Source organism: Natrix helvetica (genome assembly GCF_964273705.1).
Source record: "Natrix helvetica genome assembly, chromosome: 1".
NCBI lineage: Eukaryota > Metazoa > Chordata > Lepidosauria > Squamata > Natricidae > Natrix > Natrix helvetica.
Genome location: NC_138548.1, coordinates 76,699,444 through 76,719,730, shown reverse-complemented (window position 1 = coordinate 76,719,730; position 20,287 = coordinate 76,699,444). Strand labels below are relative to the sequence as shown.

The following is a 20,287-nucleotide window of genomic DNA, read 5'->3' as shown; positions in this document are numbered from 1 at the left end:
GTTATTCATTCTATTAAATGTCAGCAGTTAACTCTTTGCTTTATAGGACACGCCGATTTGGAATTGGGCCATACATAAATCAGCTTTTTCATTAATCACACACATATACAACATCAACAGAGAGGTTGATGCAACAGTATTGTATTTCAACATCCTGACAATGAGGGGAAAAAATCCTGGGTCTCTAAGCAGATGACTGGGACTCGAGACAGTCTTGGAAACAGAAGGTTGACATACTGTAATTACTGCCAGACACAGTGATGGCAAAGCCTCTTTTAATACTCTTGAGGGCTTTATCTTCGCCGCTGGGATCTCCAACATGGTGGTCATGGAGACGAACAAGCCTAAAGACACCTCACTTGGGCCTGCCAAGCTTTCTGTCCTACACTCATTTTGAAGTACATGTAGTCCTCGACTTATAACAGTTCATTTCGTGACCGTTCATTTTTTACACTTATGACCCAACGGTCATAAGCAGTCTCTCCAACATTCGGATGCTTGACAACTGGTTCATTTTTATGATGATTGCAGTGTCCCGGGGTCATGTACTCATCTTTTGCAACTTTCTGATCAGAAAAATCAGTGGGGAAACCAGATTCATTTAACAACTGTGTTACTAAGTTACTAACAACTGCAGTGGTTCACTTAACAAATGGGGCAAGAAAAGTCATAAAAAGGAGCACTTTTCTCACTTAACAATAAACATTTTGGACTCAATTATGGTCATAAGTCGAAGACTACCTGTATTTAAAATATTATTTACTTTTAGACAAAATTAGAAAGGGAGCTGGCAGGCTCCAAACTAAAGCACGAGAACATCCTGATATTTCTTATAGAAAACTTAAGTGTTTTCAGAAAAACAAAAAGGGTAAGCAAAGGCAGTTAATTACTTTGTTTGAAAATGTGCCTACTTTGCCTGCCCCCCCTCCAAAATCTTATGATAAATTGGAGATTGAGTGAGCATTCCTCAGGGTTACAACTCATTTGGTAATGGATGAAGGAATAAATGGGTGCTTTGTAATTAGCCATACTTACTATGATTGCTGTTTTGTGAATGGATAAACCTTGCATGGCAGCCATTTGTTTCAACCACCACACTATGCTCTGAAAAAAGTGCACCCTGACTCTTAAACTCTAGGATTCCTCTGCCTAAAATAATCTCTAACTGCTGTGTGACCTTCATCATATGAGAAAAGCAGCTGCCAACCTCACCACATTCCTCAGTTTATCTTAAACTAAGCAGATCCAAGTAGAAATTCTGGACTTTCGAGGCCTCCTTACCACGTCTTTGCTTACAGTACAGCAAATATTGCATTGCATGTGTTTATATTTATACACAATGTCGGTGTCAGCCAATAATATTGGTCTGCCATCCTTTGGCAAGGAATCCTTTTACATACAGCAGGACTGTGTAGTGCCATGTTTCCCCGAAAATAAGACAGGGTCTTATTTTCTTTTGACCCCCAAAATAAGCACTTGGCCTTATTTTCGGGGAGGTCTTATTATTTTTGAGGTGCAGGAGGCGGCGAGCGTGGTCACCTCACGGCTGCTGCTGTGTTGCAATATTTTCAGGGAGGGCTTATTTTAGGGCATGTGTTCAAAAGCCCAATTGGGCTTATTATCCAGGGAGGGCTTATTTTTGGGAAAACAGAGTATTAGCATTCATTCTCTTCAAAGATCCTTTCCTTGCAAGCTTATACAATACTCTGAGTCTTTACCTCCATAGTGTAGTTGGTGTGCTTATTATCGAAGATTAGAGCCTCCTGAATCTGCTGGTGATCTCCCTCCAGCTGATCAATCTTTGGTTTATAGTTCACGATGCTCTTCTCGTACTGCCGCAGGTGATTAAGCTGGTCCTCCAGGGTTCCGTGCATCTCTATGGAGATGCGGCCAATCTCCTAGAGGAGCCCAAAGGAAATGGAGAGGTAAGGAACAAGTTCCAACATGAGAGGCATTTGCTCGGACTGTTCCCTAAATGAACTAAAATGCTTTAACCACAGGCCTTGCAGTCTCAGAAGAATTCAACTTGACTTGCAGGCTTTTTTAGAGGGAAGGTAAACAGAACAGGACACTGGATCTTATGTAAGGATGCCTTTTCTGGTGCGGATGGAGAATATGATGGGGGGTACCCCTACCACTGAAGGGCATCTTCATACTTATTTCACTACAGAAAAATATAGTACGATTCCTATCTTAGGCATTAATCACTGAAACTGCTGTTTAATTGGATGGAAGTATATTGAGCTGGATTTCCCATCCTCTTCAAGCAATAAATCTCTGGCTGCAAGATGAGAAAATGAAGTTCAATGCATTTGGAGGGCAGCATATGGAGGGAATCTGTTTTAAATCTTTAATCCATAATTGGGAATAGTTTCTTTTCCGATAAAATGCAATAGGCACAATACAATTATTGCAAAATGCAATAAGAGGCAAAGAATGCGCATAGTATGGCTTGCAGCCAATGTAGAGAGGCATCCAATTATGAGCTATTATAAAGTTAATCCAAAGCAAATTAAAAAGGAACAAATCTGAAATAATACACTTAAAATACAAAAGCTCGATGTGGCTCCAACATGTATTTCATGTTCATTTCTCCAGAGTCCTCGGTCAAATTCAGCCCTTTTAACTATACATACATATATACACATATATTTTTTTTAAATCCATCCATTCCAGTGACATTAGATCCCATACTGTAACCACACTGGAACCTTGATAAATTTATTTTTAAAAATAGGGCTTTGAGTCCCTGCTATTGATCACAGGGTTATCAAACCCATTTGAGCCATTGCCACATTTTGCATGTTAGAAAACCCAAATCTGTGCCAAATGTCACCTTTCTCCAAAGCCTCTCTTATATAGCCTTACTTTTCTTCATATAATCTTACACACACACACACACACACACACTTTGTGAAATTGACAAACTGAGCTCTTTGGCAACCTACTGGTTTTAATGAGATATTTTAATCTATATATGTCCATAGAGGAATATACACAATTTTAATTCATAAATAATATGAGAACTTTTGGCACTGGCATTAAATGCCTCTATATAACAATGTGCTTTTTCACTTCAGAGGAAGGAAAAGCCTTAGATAGCAACTCATCAGGAGAATTTCTATACTAAAATTGCTTACAGTGCTGGGGCAGAGTTCTTCTGTGATAAGCTGAAAGATGTATTAAATTGCACACTATATCTAATCAAGTGCAGAGTCAGTAAGCTCCATTTCTATACAAAATGCAAAAACAGCATGTCTATCTCATAATTTCATAGTTATTAAGTGTCCCTCCTATAGCGCATCCTTAAACATTTCATGACAATAGAGACCCTGGGTTAAAAATAAGTAAATGGCAGAGCCAGCATTTTGGCCCTCCAAACTCTCCAAGGATAGTTTATAAGGCTGGAAGCCGGCAAAGCTGAAAATATAATTGGTTGATGTCAAGGCTCAGAAGAGAAAAGCAGAATTTCTGTTCATTCAAAAGACTGTGAGGAAAAGACCTAGAGCAGTGGTTCTCAACCTGTGGGTCGGCACCCTTTGGGGGTCGAACAACCCTTTCACAGGGGTCGCCTAAGACCACCGGAAAACACACATTTTCGATGGTCTTAGGAACCGAGACACCAATTTTATGGTTGGGGGTCACCACAACATGAGGAACTGTATTAAAGGGTCACGGCATTGGAAAGGTTGAGAACCACTGATCTAGAGGACTGGTCCCCAACCTTTGCAACTTAGTGGCCTGGTTGGAGGGGGTGAGAGGGGAACCGGGCCATGAGAGTGGTGGGCCAGCGCAGCCGCATATGTCCACAGCTCAATTTGTGCAAGCAGTGGCTGGCACACATGCAAACACATCTCAATTTGCACAAATTGAACTGTGCAAGTGCGTATCAGGCATACGGCCCAGTTCCAAATAGGCTACACCCCAGTAGTGGGCTACAGCCTGGGAGTTGGAGACCCCCTAACCTAGAGTGTATATGTAAACCATATATTCAGAAACTCTTTTATGTGTGATTGACTTTTTGGTGCCTGCAATAAAGCAGCTAATCTAGCTGGGTCATCTCTGTAAGCTTTTACTGTCAGCAAGCAAATGTGAAGTTAAGCATCAAAGTATAGGATGCCTGAGAAGGGCACAGTCCTGCAACCATTGTTCCCACGCCTACTCTTTGTTGCCTCATCACATTTTGTGATGTAGGCAAAGATCCCCTTCATTCGCAAGAGGACAGGGGATGACAGGAAGGTGCTGGTGACCCCTGTCTTCAGAAGAAGACTAGAGAAGCATGGAGGAGGCGGCGGCAACAGTTGCCATCCATGAGAAACCATCAGCATCAGAAGAATTGCTACAATATGGTATTTTCCAAAAGAACCTTAAAATTTATTGCAATGATGATGTTATCTTTTGAAGTCAGGATTAAGTCAGTTTGTAAAATAGCCTTTCAAATAGCCTTAATATTTAAGTTATTTCTTCTAGAAGAGCTATCATAAGGGTCAGTTTCTCATGTCACCATCTTAACTGGAAGCCCTCCCCCCCCTACAATACAATCTTTCAGCATTTTCTGTGGAGTAGCAGCAGTTCAGCAGCTGAAAACCTCCCCCAGACTAATGGTGCCATGTGAAGTCAGGAGAAGGGCATTAATCCCTAAAGAGTGCAGCTGATGTGCAGGGCCCAAAATGTCCTCAAATCAAGTGTGGAAGCAGCCTAAGAGATCTTTCTTTCTGTTTTTGGCTTGAGTATGTTTCGAAACAGTAAGTTCTTTGGCAGAAAAGTATCCGATTAAACACTGAGTTTTACCTCCATCTTAGTTTGGATCCAGGGCCCAATGACATTGGCCTGAGCCCCAAATTGTTTGCGGAGTCTCTCGTTGTGCTGCTGCCGTGCGTGTTCTTCCATCAGGGCCTGATCTCTTCTGGGAACAAGTTGTCTCACCTTTAGTAAAAACACAAAAGCTCAGAATCTTTTGCACAGTATTGTTAAACATGAAGAAACAAAAATGATCCCTGAAATTGGTCAAGCAATATTTGCTACATCGACAGAAAATAAAACCATTATTACTGGTTCAGTAATTATTCAGTTTATTATTTGTGGGTAAGAGTTTAACTGAACTCGTACCCACAAATAATACAATCTCCACAGATGAGGCGCAACACTAAACACATCAGGAGATCAGCCAGTATAAATACCAGTTTCTATTTAAATTCCAAATAAATCATTTTAAATCTGCAATAGCACTAACAGCTATAACGACCTTTCCACAATATAGTTCCGACCAAAAATATTCAGATCACTTCTACTGAAATCTCCCAGCTGCTGGCCATACTAGCTAAGAATTCTGGTAAGCGCATTATTAATACCTGTACGGCCTCAGATAGAGAAAGGCTGGTTCAAGCCATCATGCCTCTCTGTAAATATCTATCCTTTGAGAGGTCAAGAATGAGATATATAATTCAGAATTAGCTTTTGAAATCAACACCAAAGATTCCTTTCCTATAGAACAAGAGATCAGAAAAGTTGAGCAAAATATTGGGCACCTGAGAGAAGTTACACTGAAGTTACAGATCTAATATGCAGAATGAAGTCCCACTGAGCTCAGGAAGATTTACTCCACAAAGAAATCAGAATCAGAGCAGAGCTGGAAGGGACCTTGGAGGTCTTGTAGCCCAGCCCCTTGCTCAAGCAGGAGACCCTATATCATTTCAGACAAGTGACTGACCAGTCTCTTCTTAAAAACCTTCAGTGATGAAGCACCCACGACATCTGAAGGCAAGCTTCAGGCGTTCCACTGGTTAATTGTCCTCACTATTAGAAAGTTTCTCCTCAATATTTGGGATGAATCACTAAAAAGGTGCAAGAATACCCAGCGGGACAAGCAGCTCAACCTTGAAAGCAACTTACGTGGTCCCATTTGCCATTGATTTCCTGTGGGCTGATAGTGGTGTAAGGATTGGTTCCTGCCATGTTGACATGGTAGGTCTGGACAATTTTTGACACTTCATTGTGGATTCCTAGGATAGCTTGTCGCTCTTTGTCAGCATCTGGCAAGGTAGCTTTAAACTGTTCATGGGCTGTGGTCAGTCCCTGACAAAGCAAAATAACATAGTAATGAGAAATGAAACACTTCTTAAAATATAACATTATAAACCCTAGCACCACACAGAAAAATATAAATCTATCTATAACAGTTCAACAGGGAAGTACATGGCATCACTGCATGGTAAGAAAATACTCCCCCCCCCCCGAGATTAGAATTTTTAAAAACAATTTGGAAAGAGAAAAATTCCAAAATTTCTTCAGGGTGCTGTCAGCCAGACAGTGTCGGCTGGTGACCCCCAGGGGGAGACCCTTCTCTGTGGGAGCGCCTTCCCTCTGGAATGAGCTGCCCCCGGAGCTTCGCATAATCCCTGACCTCCGGTCCTTCCGACGCGCCCTAAAAAGTTGGCTTTTCCAGCAAGCCGGCCTGGGCCTGTTAATTTTATTTAATTTTTAAAATGTTAGTGTTATATTAATTGGCTTTGTTTTTTGGATTGTTTCTAATTTCCTTTTAACTTTCGTAATATGTGTTTTTTAATGCTGTATGCCGCCCTGAGTCCTTTGGGAGAAGGGCGTCATATAAATCCAATAAATCCAATCCAATCCAAAATTTAAACTTGGTTCAATTAACAATTTTCTACAGTTTGGGTGAATCAAGAGTATGCCAGAAACATTATAAGACAAGTTTGCTAAATACATATCTTCTCTTTAATAACCTTGAGGCTAAATATTTATATCATTTAATAGGCTAATTTTTATATCATTTTTACTATAAAATTTAATTCTTTCTGAAGCAGAAATAGGATTTTTTTCTTTTTAAACATAAAAACATCCCTATGCATTTGTGATTAAGGCCACCTTTTCATACATTCATTCAAGGAAAATGCTTGAGACACTATAAACAAACTTGAATATTGATTCTATGAAGTCCAGGGACATTCAAAATAATCATGTCCCATGGCTTACCAACTATTGACAGGTTTAGATATCCAGATTAATGTTTTCAAATGGAATAGTTCATCTCTCCTTTGAGCATTAGATCTGGGTTAAGAATTTGCTTGTATGCATTAAAAGGAAGACATATTTGGCATGTACGTATTATGATTTGGTCTTAATAGCCGCTCCTCTGCCATGATTCTATTAACTCTGATCCATGGAAAAGAAAAATATCCTGTGTAGCTGTCTCCCTAGCTTTACTGAATCATGACATCTTACTTTAGTGGCAGATAAGACAAGATCAGGAAAACTGATTTAGACCGATTGTCCACTCCTACAAATATCAGAAAATAGATCTGGGGCAGGGGCAAGGGACTGAGAAATGCATGTTCTGCATTTGCTCCAAGCTGTATATGTGGTATGGACTGGCATGCACCAATATTTCTCACCCATTTAGGGATAGCTGCTGTCACCTGCCTGTGTCTGTGGGAGAAGAGAAGCTATTTGTTGTTGGGCAGACAATGTCAGAACCAGCTAGTGCAGCGGTGTCAAACTGGCGACCCATGGGGCTGGATGTGTCACACGTAGGCCACACCCACCCCAGCTCCGCAAAGAGGAAAACGTCGTGAAACGTCACGTGATGGCAACGTGACGTCACGAGTTTGACACCCGTGAGCTAGTGTCATGAACCTACTATAATCAAAGATTGAAAAGGCAGTATTTCAAACATACATACCTGAATCTCTTCAATTGTGTGGACAATAAATGTATCCTGAAGGTCCTCCATAGCGCCCTCCATCCAATTATTAAAAGGTGCAGCTCGTTTGGCATACTCTAGATACAGCTGATCAATCGTCTCCAGCAGTTTTTCTGTTCTCTGTAATGAGTCCAGAGAAAAATAATGCATGATAGGTCAAAATGTAGGTATTATATTATTCTGAACATTGAATGATTTATATAGTAAGATGCAAAATGTTCTGATCTTACCAGGTCAGAAGAACAGGTTTAACACCGCTCTAAAACCATCTCAGAAATGTGCCAATTTTGAACAATTCTAGTAAGGATGGAGCCTTTTACCCAGCCCTATTAACTATATCATTGGGGTATTTTTCTTGCTTATCTTTTTTCCTTGTACTCTAAAAAATGATATTTTCAAAATTATATTCCTTTCTTATTCAGACCACAAACCAGATAGACATATAGATACATTACATTTTAATTTATATAAAGAATAAGCAATGATCTAGAATGGTACTCTGAGTATAAAAATGTCACAGAACATAGGGGAATATAGTATATAGCAAAGTACTTCATTGATTCATAAGTTCTGTGTATGTATGTGTATAAATAATTAATTGTATAAATAGTATCAAATGTCTGATAAGCTTTAGAATCTGGTCTCAGCAATGTATACATTCTTCATTCCTTCCTTCTCCATTTCTCTATCACCATTTAACAGATATTACCATCAAGCCGAACAAAAAGAGGGTATACAAAATACATTATTAATGATAAAAGTCTCTGTGAAATAAACACAACCAATAAATAATGAAATAGTTAAGTGCCAAATAAAGGGCTCTGGAGAGCTTACTAATTTTAAAAGATCATGGAAAATAGAGAAGGTGTTTGCTTTACACTTAAATTACATTGACTCTCCTGAGTTGGGATTATAAATATAATATAAATCTGAAAAAATCAAATCAAATAAATGGGAATTAGATGTCCATTTAATTTGAGCTCAGGTCAAAGCAAACTTTTAATCTCCTCTTGATAGCTGTCTTTGTTAACCTGATGCCCTCCGTATAATTATTATTTCCACGCTGCTTGAGAATGCTAGGAGTGAAAGTACTAGATTGAGTAGGGCTGATTTATGGGCTTAAATATCCTTATTTCAGCTTGCAGACAAAATGAAGTCTAACAGGGAACCTTACAGTGTCATAAATAGTTTGAATGAATGAGTGTGAGTGTGAGTGAGTGTGAGTGTGTGTGTATATGCATTTCTTGTTTTGACTTTAATGTTCCAAAAACTACCTGAAGGACCTCTACATTTCACATATATTTATATAATCTATTTGTGGCACTGTGCAATTCGTCTGTCTGTCTGTCTGTCTGTCTGTCTGTCTGTCTGTCTGTCTGTCTGTCATCTATCTATTATCTATCTATCTATCTATCTATCTATCTATCTATCTATCTATCTATCATCTATCTATCTATCTATCTATCTATCTATCTATCTATCTATCTGTCATCTATCTATATCTATCTATCTATCTATCTATCAATCATCTATCTATCTATCTATCTATCTATCAATCATCTATCATCTATCAATCAATCAATCAATCTATCTATCTATCTATCTATCATCTATCTACATAAAATGTACAGTGTCATAAATAGATTGTATGTATGTATGTATGTATTACCATATTTTTCGGAGCATAAGGCGCACCAGAGTATAAAACGCACCAAGATTTTGAAGAGGCAAATAAATAAAAAAAGTTTTTGCACTCTGCAAACCTCCCAAAAACGGCCCATTTTTTGCGAAAACGGGCCTGTTTTTTTTTTCCAAAAAAGGGCATGGATAACCTTTAGGAGGCTTGTAGAGTGCTCCTGGGGGGAAGGGCAAAAACGAGCAAAAAACGGGCCCGTTTTTTATCAAAAAAAAGGCCTGGATATCCTTTAGGAACCTTATAGTGTGCTCCTGGGGGCTGGGTGGACTGTTTTTTGCTCATTTCTGCCCTCCCCAGCCCTAGGAGCTCTCTGAAAGCCTCCATAAGGCTCTGCATGGCCATTTTGGTGAAGGGGGTGGGGTTTTGGGAGGCAAAAAATGCTGTATTCAGTGTATAAGATGCACCCAGATTTTCAGCCTCTTTTTTGAGAGAAAAAAGTGTGTCTTATACTCCAAAAAATACGGTATGTATGTATGTATGTATGTATGTATGTATGTATGTATGTATGTATGTATGTAAAATGAGAATCCTTCAGGTAGTTTTTGGAACATTAAAGTCAAAACAAGAATTGACTGGATCTAGAACTGAAATGCAAGATGCAGAACAAGAGCTTATTATGGATCCAATTAAACATCATCCAATCTTACATGGGAAATCTTGATTTCTGAAGTGTCTTTTAAAAGAATCTTGAGATTCTCCAAAGTTACGGCAATACAATTTTTTCTATCTTTATCATTGGTTAAGTTTGCTAGGGCTGCTGAAAATGATACTCACAGCTCAGCAATATCAGGGAAACCTAAGTATCCAATCTTGCATAGTTTACCATAGCAACTGCCATAGATAATTGACCACTAAGTCAATTTTTACTTTCCTGCTCCCAAAATTCAAGAGAGGAACAGTCAGAAAAACTAGGAAAAATACATTGCAGGCTTAGAATGCACAAGAATCTTTTACCTCCAATGCTTCTCGACGTTTTTGGGTTAGAGCTCCAAGGTTATCCCACTGGTCACATATTTTCTGGCATCTGGCATTGACACTCGGTGAATCATAATAATCTAGCTCACTAACAAAAACAAGAATTTTAAAAAAGAGAGAACAGAAAAAACCTTTATCCAACCCATTGGTAGAAGATTAATATAAAATCTTTTATGAAACAATGTAAATAATTGATGACACACAAAGGTTATACTGTGTTTTCCCGAAATTACAACATGTCCTGATAATAAGACTATGCCATATTGTTCGTGTGGGCAAAAATATATGCCTTCCCCCAATAATAAACCCCCTGGACAACCCCCCCCCTCCAGCTAGGCAGAGCACCACTCACCAACCTAGCGATATCCCAAAGTCGCAAAGCCGCAGGAGCCGGGGGGGGCAAAGGTGCTCACATTGCTTGATGCCTTTGAGATACTGCTAGGTTGGTGGGTGGCGCTGTGCCCAGCTGGAGTGGAGGGTTGCCAGACAGCTACTCTCATGATCAGCCACCCGGCAACGCCCCTTTCCAGCCGGGCAGAGCACCATTCACCGACCCAATAATATCCCAAAAGTGCTAAGCTGCGTGGCGCTCTGCCTGGCTGGAAAGAGAGGTTGCGCGAGCACTTATTCTGCCTCCAGCTTGCGTGCCTCCCTGCCTCACCATGCCCAACTCTCCCTGCAGGGCTGGGCCAGGGGGCCACCGCCACCCCACTACCGCCGCTGCGGCCCCACGGCCGCCGCCACCGCCACCACTGCCACCATGCTTCGAGCATAACTGGCTTCCAAACTCCGAAGATCTGCTGCCGAGTCTTCCGGCACTGGCCGCTCTAGGACTACGCTCTATGGTTGTGGGCTGGCTGTTGGAAGAGTCTTCCCGCAGACAGCCCACAACCATAGAGCATAGTCCCAGAACGGCTGCTGCCGGAAGACTAGGCAGAGGATCTCCGGAGTTTGGAAGCCGGTTATGCTCGGAGCATGGTGGCGGCGGGGCCGCGGTGGCGGTGGCACCCTGGCCCAGCCCTGCAGGGAGAGTTGGGCATGGTGAGGCAGAGGGCACGCAAGCTGGAGGCAGAACAAGTGCTCGCGCAACCTCTCTTTCCAGCCGGGCAGAGCACCACACGGCTTAGCACCTTTGGGATATTACTGGGTCAGTGAGTGGCGCTCTGCCCAGCTGGAAAGGGGCATTGCTGGGCGGCTGCTAATGAGCGGGGTCACCTCATGGCGGCTTTGTTGAGCTGCTGCAACAGCGCAACACAGCCATTTGCCACTGAGGCTGTGCTGGGCTCTTTGGGCTCCCGCTTGCAAGAGAGCAGCCATCAGGCAACCCCAAACCAATAAGCCCCCCCGATAATAAGGCCCAAGCAAATTTTTGGGGGGGGGTCAAAAGAAAATAAGACCTTGTCTTATTTTTGGGAAAACACGGTGAAATAGTTGTTCTGGAGAAGACCAAGTCCGTCTAACCCAAGGTCCTACTATCCATTCTGATCACCTTTGTCCAGAATACTTTTACACATCAAGAATTCATCTGACGTATTTTCATAGTTTTTATCCTCCATAATTTTGTAGCATTAAATCACATTAGTGGCATGGTGAATGAAATTTTTTTTTCTATCTGTTTTGAATTTCTTAGTCAACAGAGGTATGAAAATACAAGTATTATAAGAGGTGAGAGCTATGTAGTCACCAGTCTTGTCTACACCCAAGTAAGTTTTAATTCTATTGTATCTGAACTTAAATTATCATTTGCCCAACGAAAGGATAGCTCTACTGCCTTAGCTGAGGTCATAAGGCTAAGATGAGCCATACCTGCCTAAAACATGAAAAGGAGGAAATCCCTAGGAGGTTAGGTAGACTTGAAAGAAGATAAATGTTTGCAAAATCATTAAAAAATGGAGCTCAGGTGAAAGCAAACTTTTAATGTCCTTGTAATAGTTGTCTTGCTAACCTGATGCCCAAGAGATAATTACTATTATTTCCACAGTGGTTGGAAATGCTGGGAAAGACAGTACTAGATTGAGGAGGGCTGATTTATGGGCTTGGATGTCCTTATTTGAACTTGAAGACAAAATTACGTCTCAAAATTGATGAAATATGTAATCTATGCACACCAGCCATGTCTCTCTCGTGGTTTGTTACATGTCATAGTGCAGGGGTGTCAAACTCGATTTCATTGAGGGTTGGGTTTGATCTTCGGGGGGCTGGGGTGTGTGGCCAGCAAACTGTCAGTCGTGTCGGAGGTACCTGTGGTGGCCCGAGCGCTCTGCCAGCAAAAACAGGCTCCCGAGCTCTGTTTTCTGCTCCAACGGCCTCCTGCAACCCTCTGCCAGTGAAAACAGAGCTCAGGAGGGCTGCACACAGCCAACCCGAGCTCCATTTTCACCGGAAGAAGCACCGCGGGCTGGTCCTTTGCTGTTTCCAAGGTGGCTCCGTGGGCCAGATCCAAGTACTCGGTGGGCTGTATCCGGCCCCCGAGTCTTGAGTTTGATAGCCCTACCATAGTGCATAGTTCCCTTTCTCATCCCAACAGTTCTTTTTTTTTGGCACTCAAGTCCCTGCTTCTCTAAACTTCTGATTTAAAGAAGGAGCTGAATTTAAAGCCCATCAACCAGCAAAAAGTAAACCGTGTGCATGCGGAAGCCGTACTTGAGTTCTTGTGCAATAGCAGCGATCTGTTCTACACGGTCCTGGTGAGCAGCCAGATCACTTTCAAAGGCCTCGTGTTTCTTTAGCAGAGCCTTGATCTCCGAGAGGGTGGCAGTTTCATAATCCTTCTGCTGCAACATGGCTTCTTTGCCTACCAAGAGGTGGACAGTGAAGAGGAATGAATCAAGGGCCTAAAGGTGACCAATGTACATAAGAAGTATCTTCTAACAGAAGTTTCTTTAGAGCAGTTTAATCATATTAGTAAGAAATAAGGTTTGTTCTATGGAATACTGTCTCAGAGTCACCATATTTACTTGGAAAAGTCTGATCCCCTTTCAATTCAATCCCTCCCATTTTCTGGAACATAAACCATCCTACCGGGGGGGGGGGGGGTGTATCTTCCTTCCATTTGCTCCAGAGGCAGGACTGGAATGTTAAAAAATTTCTAACGTTGCTACATGCGGGAAAGTGGTAGGAAATTTCTCATTTTCACCATAACCCAAAAAAGAGACATAAAAGGAAATACACTTGAGAAAGGTAAAGTGTGATACTTATACAATTGGTTAGAGATACTGATGCTCCCTGCACATCTTCCTTCTACTTTGCCCATGCCTGATAAGGTGGATGCCCTGTCCCTGCTAAAAAATACCCTGACCTTCATGGTATGATTAATATACTATTTTTATATAGCAAAGTCAAGGTGTCTTATAATGGACATATCTGAAGGCAAAGTATTATATTCAAAGCATCCCTAGTCCTTGCTAGGCGCCATTTACAGCTACAACTTCCACCAAAGGAAACTTTGGCTGAAATGTAAACCCTGATTTTAATAAAGAAATAAGTAGAAGTTTCTCTGGAAGTCTTATAGGTGTAATCCTGTAAGGCAGTAGTGTCAAAGATTGCCAAGGTAGGTGTGTTTTTGGTGGAATAGCCCAAACTTTCCATGGGGGCAGGCTTATACCTGAAGACCGTGATCAATAAAGCTTTGCAGACCAAGTGTCCTACAGTAGCAAAAAAGCAAAAGGCAATTAGCACATTTCCAGTGTGCTTGGTTGCAAACAAATGAACATATAACACTAAAACTGATTGAGCTATAAATTAGGCGAAAAACAATCCATAGAGAATCTCTTCCCTGTTTCTTGCAGCTAGGTTTTAATTATGGACAAGAGGAGGTCTATTGAACTATGATAATCTAGAGTGGAAGATATCCACAATATCCATTCCGGCCAAGTTCCATGTGGGGCATGGGGCCAAGAGAATTAATGCCCTTCTTGCATTCTTTTAGAGAGTCGTTGAAGCCACCTGGAGGTTTATCTCTGTAATCAGAGTCACCTGAGTGGTGCAAATGGGTATGGAGCCTTCTTGGAACTGTTAGAGTATATGGACTGTTGTAGACTGGAGACTGATGTTGCATCCTCTGTTGAGAGAGGGCTGTTCAGTTTTGACATAGGTGGCCTCTTTGACCCCTCCTTCAAACCAGTGGTCCTCTCTGTCCAAAATGTGGATTTTGCTGTCTTCAAAAGAATGGCCTTTGCCTTTTCAATGCAGATGAACTGCTGAATCTTGTCTGATGGGTTTGTTCTCCTATGTTGTGCCATGTGTTTATGAATTTGCATTACTTTTGATGACCCTGAAGACACAGATAAACCTTCAGGTGACCTCAACAACTCTCTAAAAGAATGCAAATGACCCCCTATCTGCAAGGAGTATAAATCCTTCCATTCCCCAACATCCAGCCAGAACTAAAGACGTTTCTTGGATGAGAAGCGAAATGTCTTAAAAAAAAAAAAAAAAAAACCAGAAAGTCCAGTTGCCAATTGAAAAAGCACCTTTGGGACAACCCTAACCTGGATGACTGAGAATCTCCATAGACCCATGATCCTTTTAAGTTGGGGGCTTAGCTTTCTCCCAAGAGCAAGCTCTGACTCTTTGCTATTTGAACACATATAATTGCAATAATGAGAGCATTATTGCAAGACCTTGCAGAAAGTCTGTGGTGGATCTTTGGTAAAAAATACTTGTGGCTTTTTCTCTCTGTTTGGAAAACATGAAATGAAGTTTTCCAGCCTGTAATTGGTTGAAGTTGACCAAAGATGCATTGGTGATCAACCAAACATTTTTTAAAAAAATGCTTGAATGCCCTGAGATCAAGACTTCCTTCACCAGGGTCCTGGCTTTGCAACTGAGCCAGTATGCAGATATGTCATGGATTCCTTAGTCATATTCTGCCATGAGCTACGGTATATTTTCTTCAACCAGGATAGAGGGCAGTTGCTTCCTTCATTAGCTGAATTAAACTGCTGACTCCCCATTGCCTGATATGGAACTGGTTGAAGGTATTGTGTGCAGCTCCAGAAAGCTTATTTTGGTCTATGCTGTTGCTTTCACTAGATTCCCCAGGCTACTAAGTATGGTCATCAATCTGACATCTATGGAGAATTGGGGTTTTGTGAGAAGGCTGTAAAGATGGGAGCCACCACTTGAGGGAGCTCTTCAACTTCAATGGGTGTAAAGGAATTTCGGGTTGGGGAAAGTATGAGACTGTATTAAGAGGAGAAAGAAGGGATGAGCTGTTGAAGAGGAACTTAAGAGAAGATATTACTCTGTCCAGAGACACAGGGATGCATGAGAAAGAAATTCAAAAGAACTCCAGCCTTGATTTTGTTTAGTATAAGACTAGATGGAGAGAATATTGGACCAAGTTTCAAGACTCTGTTAATACATCCTGTAACAATAAACTAGCATTTCTGGAATTCCTCTTTCTTGGCTTAGAATAGAATAGAATTCTTTATTGGCCAAGTGTGATTGGACACACAAGGAATTTGTCTTTAGTGCATATGCTCCCAGTGTACATAAGGAGAATAAAATACATTCATCAAGAATAAAAAGTTACAACTTAGTGATAGTCAAGGTTACTACTAATAAGCTATCAAACCGTATTAGTAAAGAAATAAAACAATATAAATTGAAAGATACAAGCAACATGATTATGGTCATAAGTGGGAAGAGATAGATACTAGAAAGGAAGTATTAGCCTGCCTCAAAAGGCTGATTCTGGATTTTTATATCCTTAAATTCTGGAAGAAGAGGGAATTCCATTGGGGGTGTAGGAGTGAAATCTTGTCCAATCTATGGACGCTACCATCTGGAACTGCAGGCTGGTGAGAGGCCCGCTCTTCCATGCTCCGCATGGGACAACTGGCTAGAGACTCACAAGTTGTCCCTTCTTGTGGGTAGGTGATCCTGAGGGTGGCTTGAATTTGTTGCAGCATGGCCAGTTAATTATTACATGGCCTTCCTGGGGGTGGGGGGAGGGGAAACACCTGATGTTTAAAAATGACAGCATCTTGAGGAGGAGGATTTCTTGATGGAGCTATGTGATCAAATCCAGTGCTTCCCTGCCCTTAGTGGTGGATTGAATGTGTGTTTTGCAGGCTCTCTAGAGCAATGATACGCCAGTGAAGGCTGAGAATAATACTTGGCTCAAGGATGGTGACTCAATTAAGGGAGCCCTGGTCACATGAAGAGTTGGCAAAGCTCAGCAGAGCAAAGCTGAGGCTGCCCCCTTCCCACACCAACCAAGATCAAAATATTTTTAGTCCTGCAGGTCCTGAGAAGCAGATATACACAACTCAAACAATGGGCTTTTTTGGCTTGGCTGAGGCAGTTGTTTAAGAACTGGGATCTGGAGACACCCTCAAAGTTCTATTAGCAGGAAGCTTTTTTTCTGTTCTTCTATAGAATTATCTATAATGTAGCAATATACTTTTACATTTGTTTTACAGTTTACTTTTATGTATATAAACAGTTGTATCCGATCCTTCTAATGTATATGCATCAATCCTGCAATCCTGCATCAATCCTGCAGTCTCAAAGCTTTGTTTTTACTAACTTGATGGTTTTTATCATCCAGTTTCCATCTTGTCTAGACTACAAAAATCTCTAGTAATAATAGAACACATTTAGATGTTGTGTTACCCTCTGTCCAGGATTCATGAATGGAAGCTTTTTGCCGGAACTTCTCTGCTAGATGATCCAGTCGTTCTAACCGTCGAATGTCATTCAACAGCCACTCCTCATATCCTTTCTCAGCCTGCTCCAGGCCAGACCAGGCATTATTTATATCCTGTAGTATAACCAAAGGAGAAGCATAACACTATCAAGAAAAGGCAGGTGGGTTCAAAAGAATTGAAACATTTCTCAACACAGTGAGAATTAAGTTTGGGGAGCTTCTACAATCACACTATGAATGGGTGGGGGGAAAAAGTGACTGATAGATCAACAGGCAAATGATGAAGCCCTGGCACGGGGATCTGAGACAATACAAGATAGGAGCTAAAGATAGTTAACTTCTGTAATCAGAAAGGACTGGGCCAGAGGTTTGGAGGTTCTCTACCAAACATTTTAAATTGCTAAGGCCTGAAGTTCTCCTGCAGAGGGATGTATTTTCATTTCCCTCCTGGGATTGATATGGTGGTGAAAGATTTGCTCAGAGATGTGGATAATAAGAAATATAATCCCTTCCAGTAATTGTTAGATTTTCCTCTTTATTATTAAGGAAGTTTGTTTAAGAAGGGGCCACTTCCTGTCATCATCTAAGGAAGGGTAACCAATCTTGGCAACTTTGTAAGTTGTGGATGCTGGCTAGGGAATTCTGGGAGTTGAAATCCATAAGTTTTAAAGTTGCCATGGTTGGATGCCCCTGATCTAGGAAGATGCTGTCTGCCTTCTCTAATATGTAAATCTTTGGTGCTATGAGATTTCTGTTCTAAAACAGCCACCATGTATAATCTGGTATTGGACTAAGAGATCTGGATTCAAGTCCCCATTCTCATTCTACTCCTCAGGCTAACTCAGCTGAGGGGGAGGGGGGGAACTGGAGGAAAGGGCACCAAAAATACTATTTTAAGCTTATGAAAGGAAGATGGATTTAAATTTAAATCTAACAAACCTGTTTAAAAAACTATATGAATTTATTATTGTTATCTTAGATTAAAACAAAAAAAAAAATCTCATGTGTGGTGTCTGTTTTCTAGAAGGGACGACCTGCTAGAATAGCGCGGTATCACTTGGCAATTTATAATCTGTGGCTACTACAAGTTGTAGTAAAGCCCATGGCAACCAGTATACATTCAGTTCTAGGAAACCGAGTTCCACTGGCCCATGAAAGCAGCAGTAACAGCAGGAAACCCATCTTGCCAAGTCATTGTGTATGAACTCATTAATCTAACACACTCACCGAAACCATTTTCCCTTCCGAAGGCATGAAGGCTGGCCTGTTGCTAAGCCTCAGCTTAGTTTGCAATGTGTTGAAGTTGATTTCCAGCTGGCATTTCTCTTGGACTTTGGGAGGCTTGTGAAGGCGGCGGTAATCTCGGAAATCTTCCAGTTTCTGCTGCATGGCTTGCATGGTGTTCTCAGGTGCCCGATTCTCCAACCATGGTATGGTGCGCCGGATCCATTCCAACAGCTGAAAACACCAAGAAGGGAAAAGTCAGAGTTTCTAGAAACTTAAAATCATAAGCTAGGATTAAATTTGGCCAAGAGTTTGATTTCTGTTGGGAAGTTTTGCATTTACTTCCATAGTAGGTAGCAGCCCACAGCCAAGCTTGGCTGGTTCCCCCAAATTAAGTAGAGTGAACTTAACTAGCATTTGGATGGAAGGTTACTTGGAAATGTCTGTCAGGGTTCCAAATAGCATCCAAAAAGAAAAGATGGCTTGCAGGCATGACAGTGTCACGACTCTGGCTAGATAGGGAAGTCTTTAAAATATTCTGGAAGAAGGCCACAACAAATCTCTTCTTTATTACTGCCAGGCAAATCACACAGAGAGACATTCAATTCAGCTTGAGGGAGCCTTTTCCCCCCTTTTGTCTTTACAGCCGTGGAACAAATTTGTTCATTCATCCCTGCAACTGGTTTTGGGAGGCAGGCTTAGTATTAGGTAGAGACCTATCTAAAGAGAGAGGACTTGTGTATTTACAGCCTGAGGGGAGAGGCAGCAGTTCTTCATGTCTTGTGGAACTGTCTTGATTAAAGATAATTGCTCAAACATTTAGATTCTCCCTGAGTGTAATGGTATGTGAGAATGACCTTGGGAGACAAGGAGATGGAGCCAAGGGAATGGTCAGATAAAAGGCAGCCTGAAGCAGGGACGTGTGCAAGGCCAGAGGTTCAGAAAAGACCCTCCCTAGTTTCTTGGACTGTAAAGGAGGTGAGGAGAGGGGGGAGATACACAGAATACTTTCAGACCTCAAGATTCTGTTAATGTAAACTCACAATAAAGTAAAATTAGCTCATCTGTCCATGTTTCCTGGCTACTTTACCTCACAAAGCTGACTCTGATGTGCATCTGTTTATCTTACAGATTGCATGATCTATTATTATATTTATCTATTATTACCTGGCTACTTAACCTTGGTTCTGTACACACTGTTTTTAAATCACTACAGAACTGAGATATTTTAGTAGTATGAACTTCTGGTATTAGTACTCATTATAGATTTAAAATCTGTTTGGATACAAGGCTATTTTAATGTAAATATTCTATTAAACCATGGTTCCAGGAACCCAAGAGCCATGCAGTAGCATACCCCCGTTGCAATTGTTCACAAAGATTTTGATTGTTGTATTCCAGTGATGGCTAACCTTTTTGTTGTTGTGTGCCAAAAATGCGAGTGTGGGTGTGCAGGGTGAAAACAGCCTCCCCCGGCCCTTCGGAAGGCCGAAAAATCAGCTGGCTGGCACGTGTATGCACTTGTGTGCCGGCAGATATGGCTCCGCATGCCACCTGTGGCGTGCATGCCATAGGTTCGCCATCACGGTTATACTCCATAGTGACTTTCCTGGGACAGGGCTCTCCAGATGTCTTTAGCTGTCCCATCTGGACCATAAAGAGAGACACGCTTCAGATCCCAACCGTGTGAGGGCTGATAGGGCCCAGAAGAGAGCTTTTTCTTTCATAGGGTCTACACTCTGAAATATCATCCCTTTGGAGATTAGATTGGTCTTGCTCCTGCTGTTGGCCTGCTGTGAGGCTTTGAAGATTTGGCTCAGATCTGAAGCCTGGGACCTTGGGGATGCAAACCCCATCTTCTGGTTATGTTGAATGTTGGACAGGTGTTTTTTTAAATAATTTCCCTGGTGTTTTCCATATGGTTTGTGTTTATTCTGTATGCGTTGCGCTTTTTAATATCGTTAGCTGCCCAGTGTTGAAATGGAAGGTCATATAAACCTACTAAATAATAAAAATA

General features: G+C 41.4%; 1 protein-coding gene across 5 annotated transcripts in view; it reads right to left on the bottom strand.

The window, feature by feature from the left end:
* ACTN1 (actinin alpha 1) overlaps positions 1 to 20,287 on the bottom strand; it is a 133,542-nt gene that overhangs the window by 9,456 nt on the left and 103,799 nt on the right. For all 5 annotated transcript variants that reach the window (XM_081966372.1, XM_081966370.1, XM_081966373.1 and 2 more), the window contains 8 exons: positions 18,274 to 18,504; positions 17,013 to 17,160; positions 13,035 to 13,185; positions 10,371 to 10,479; positions 7,700 to 7,840; positions 5,893 to 6,075; positions 4,792 to 4,926; positions 1,719 to 1,898 (listed from right to left, as the gene is read on the bottom strand). In XM_081966372.1, coding sequence (XP_081822498.1) covers positions 1,719 to 1,898; positions 4,792 to 4,926; positions 5,893 to 6,075; positions 7,700 to 7,840; positions 10,371 to 10,479; positions 13,035 to 13,185; positions 17,013 to 17,160; positions 18,274 to 18,504 — 1,278 coding nt within the window. The remainder of the gene's footprint in view (positions 1 to 1,718; positions 1,899 to 4,791; positions 4,927 to 5,892; positions 6,076 to 7,699; positions 7,841 to 10,370; positions 10,480 to 13,034; positions 13,186 to 17,012; positions 17,161 to 18,273; positions 18,505 to 20,287) is intronic.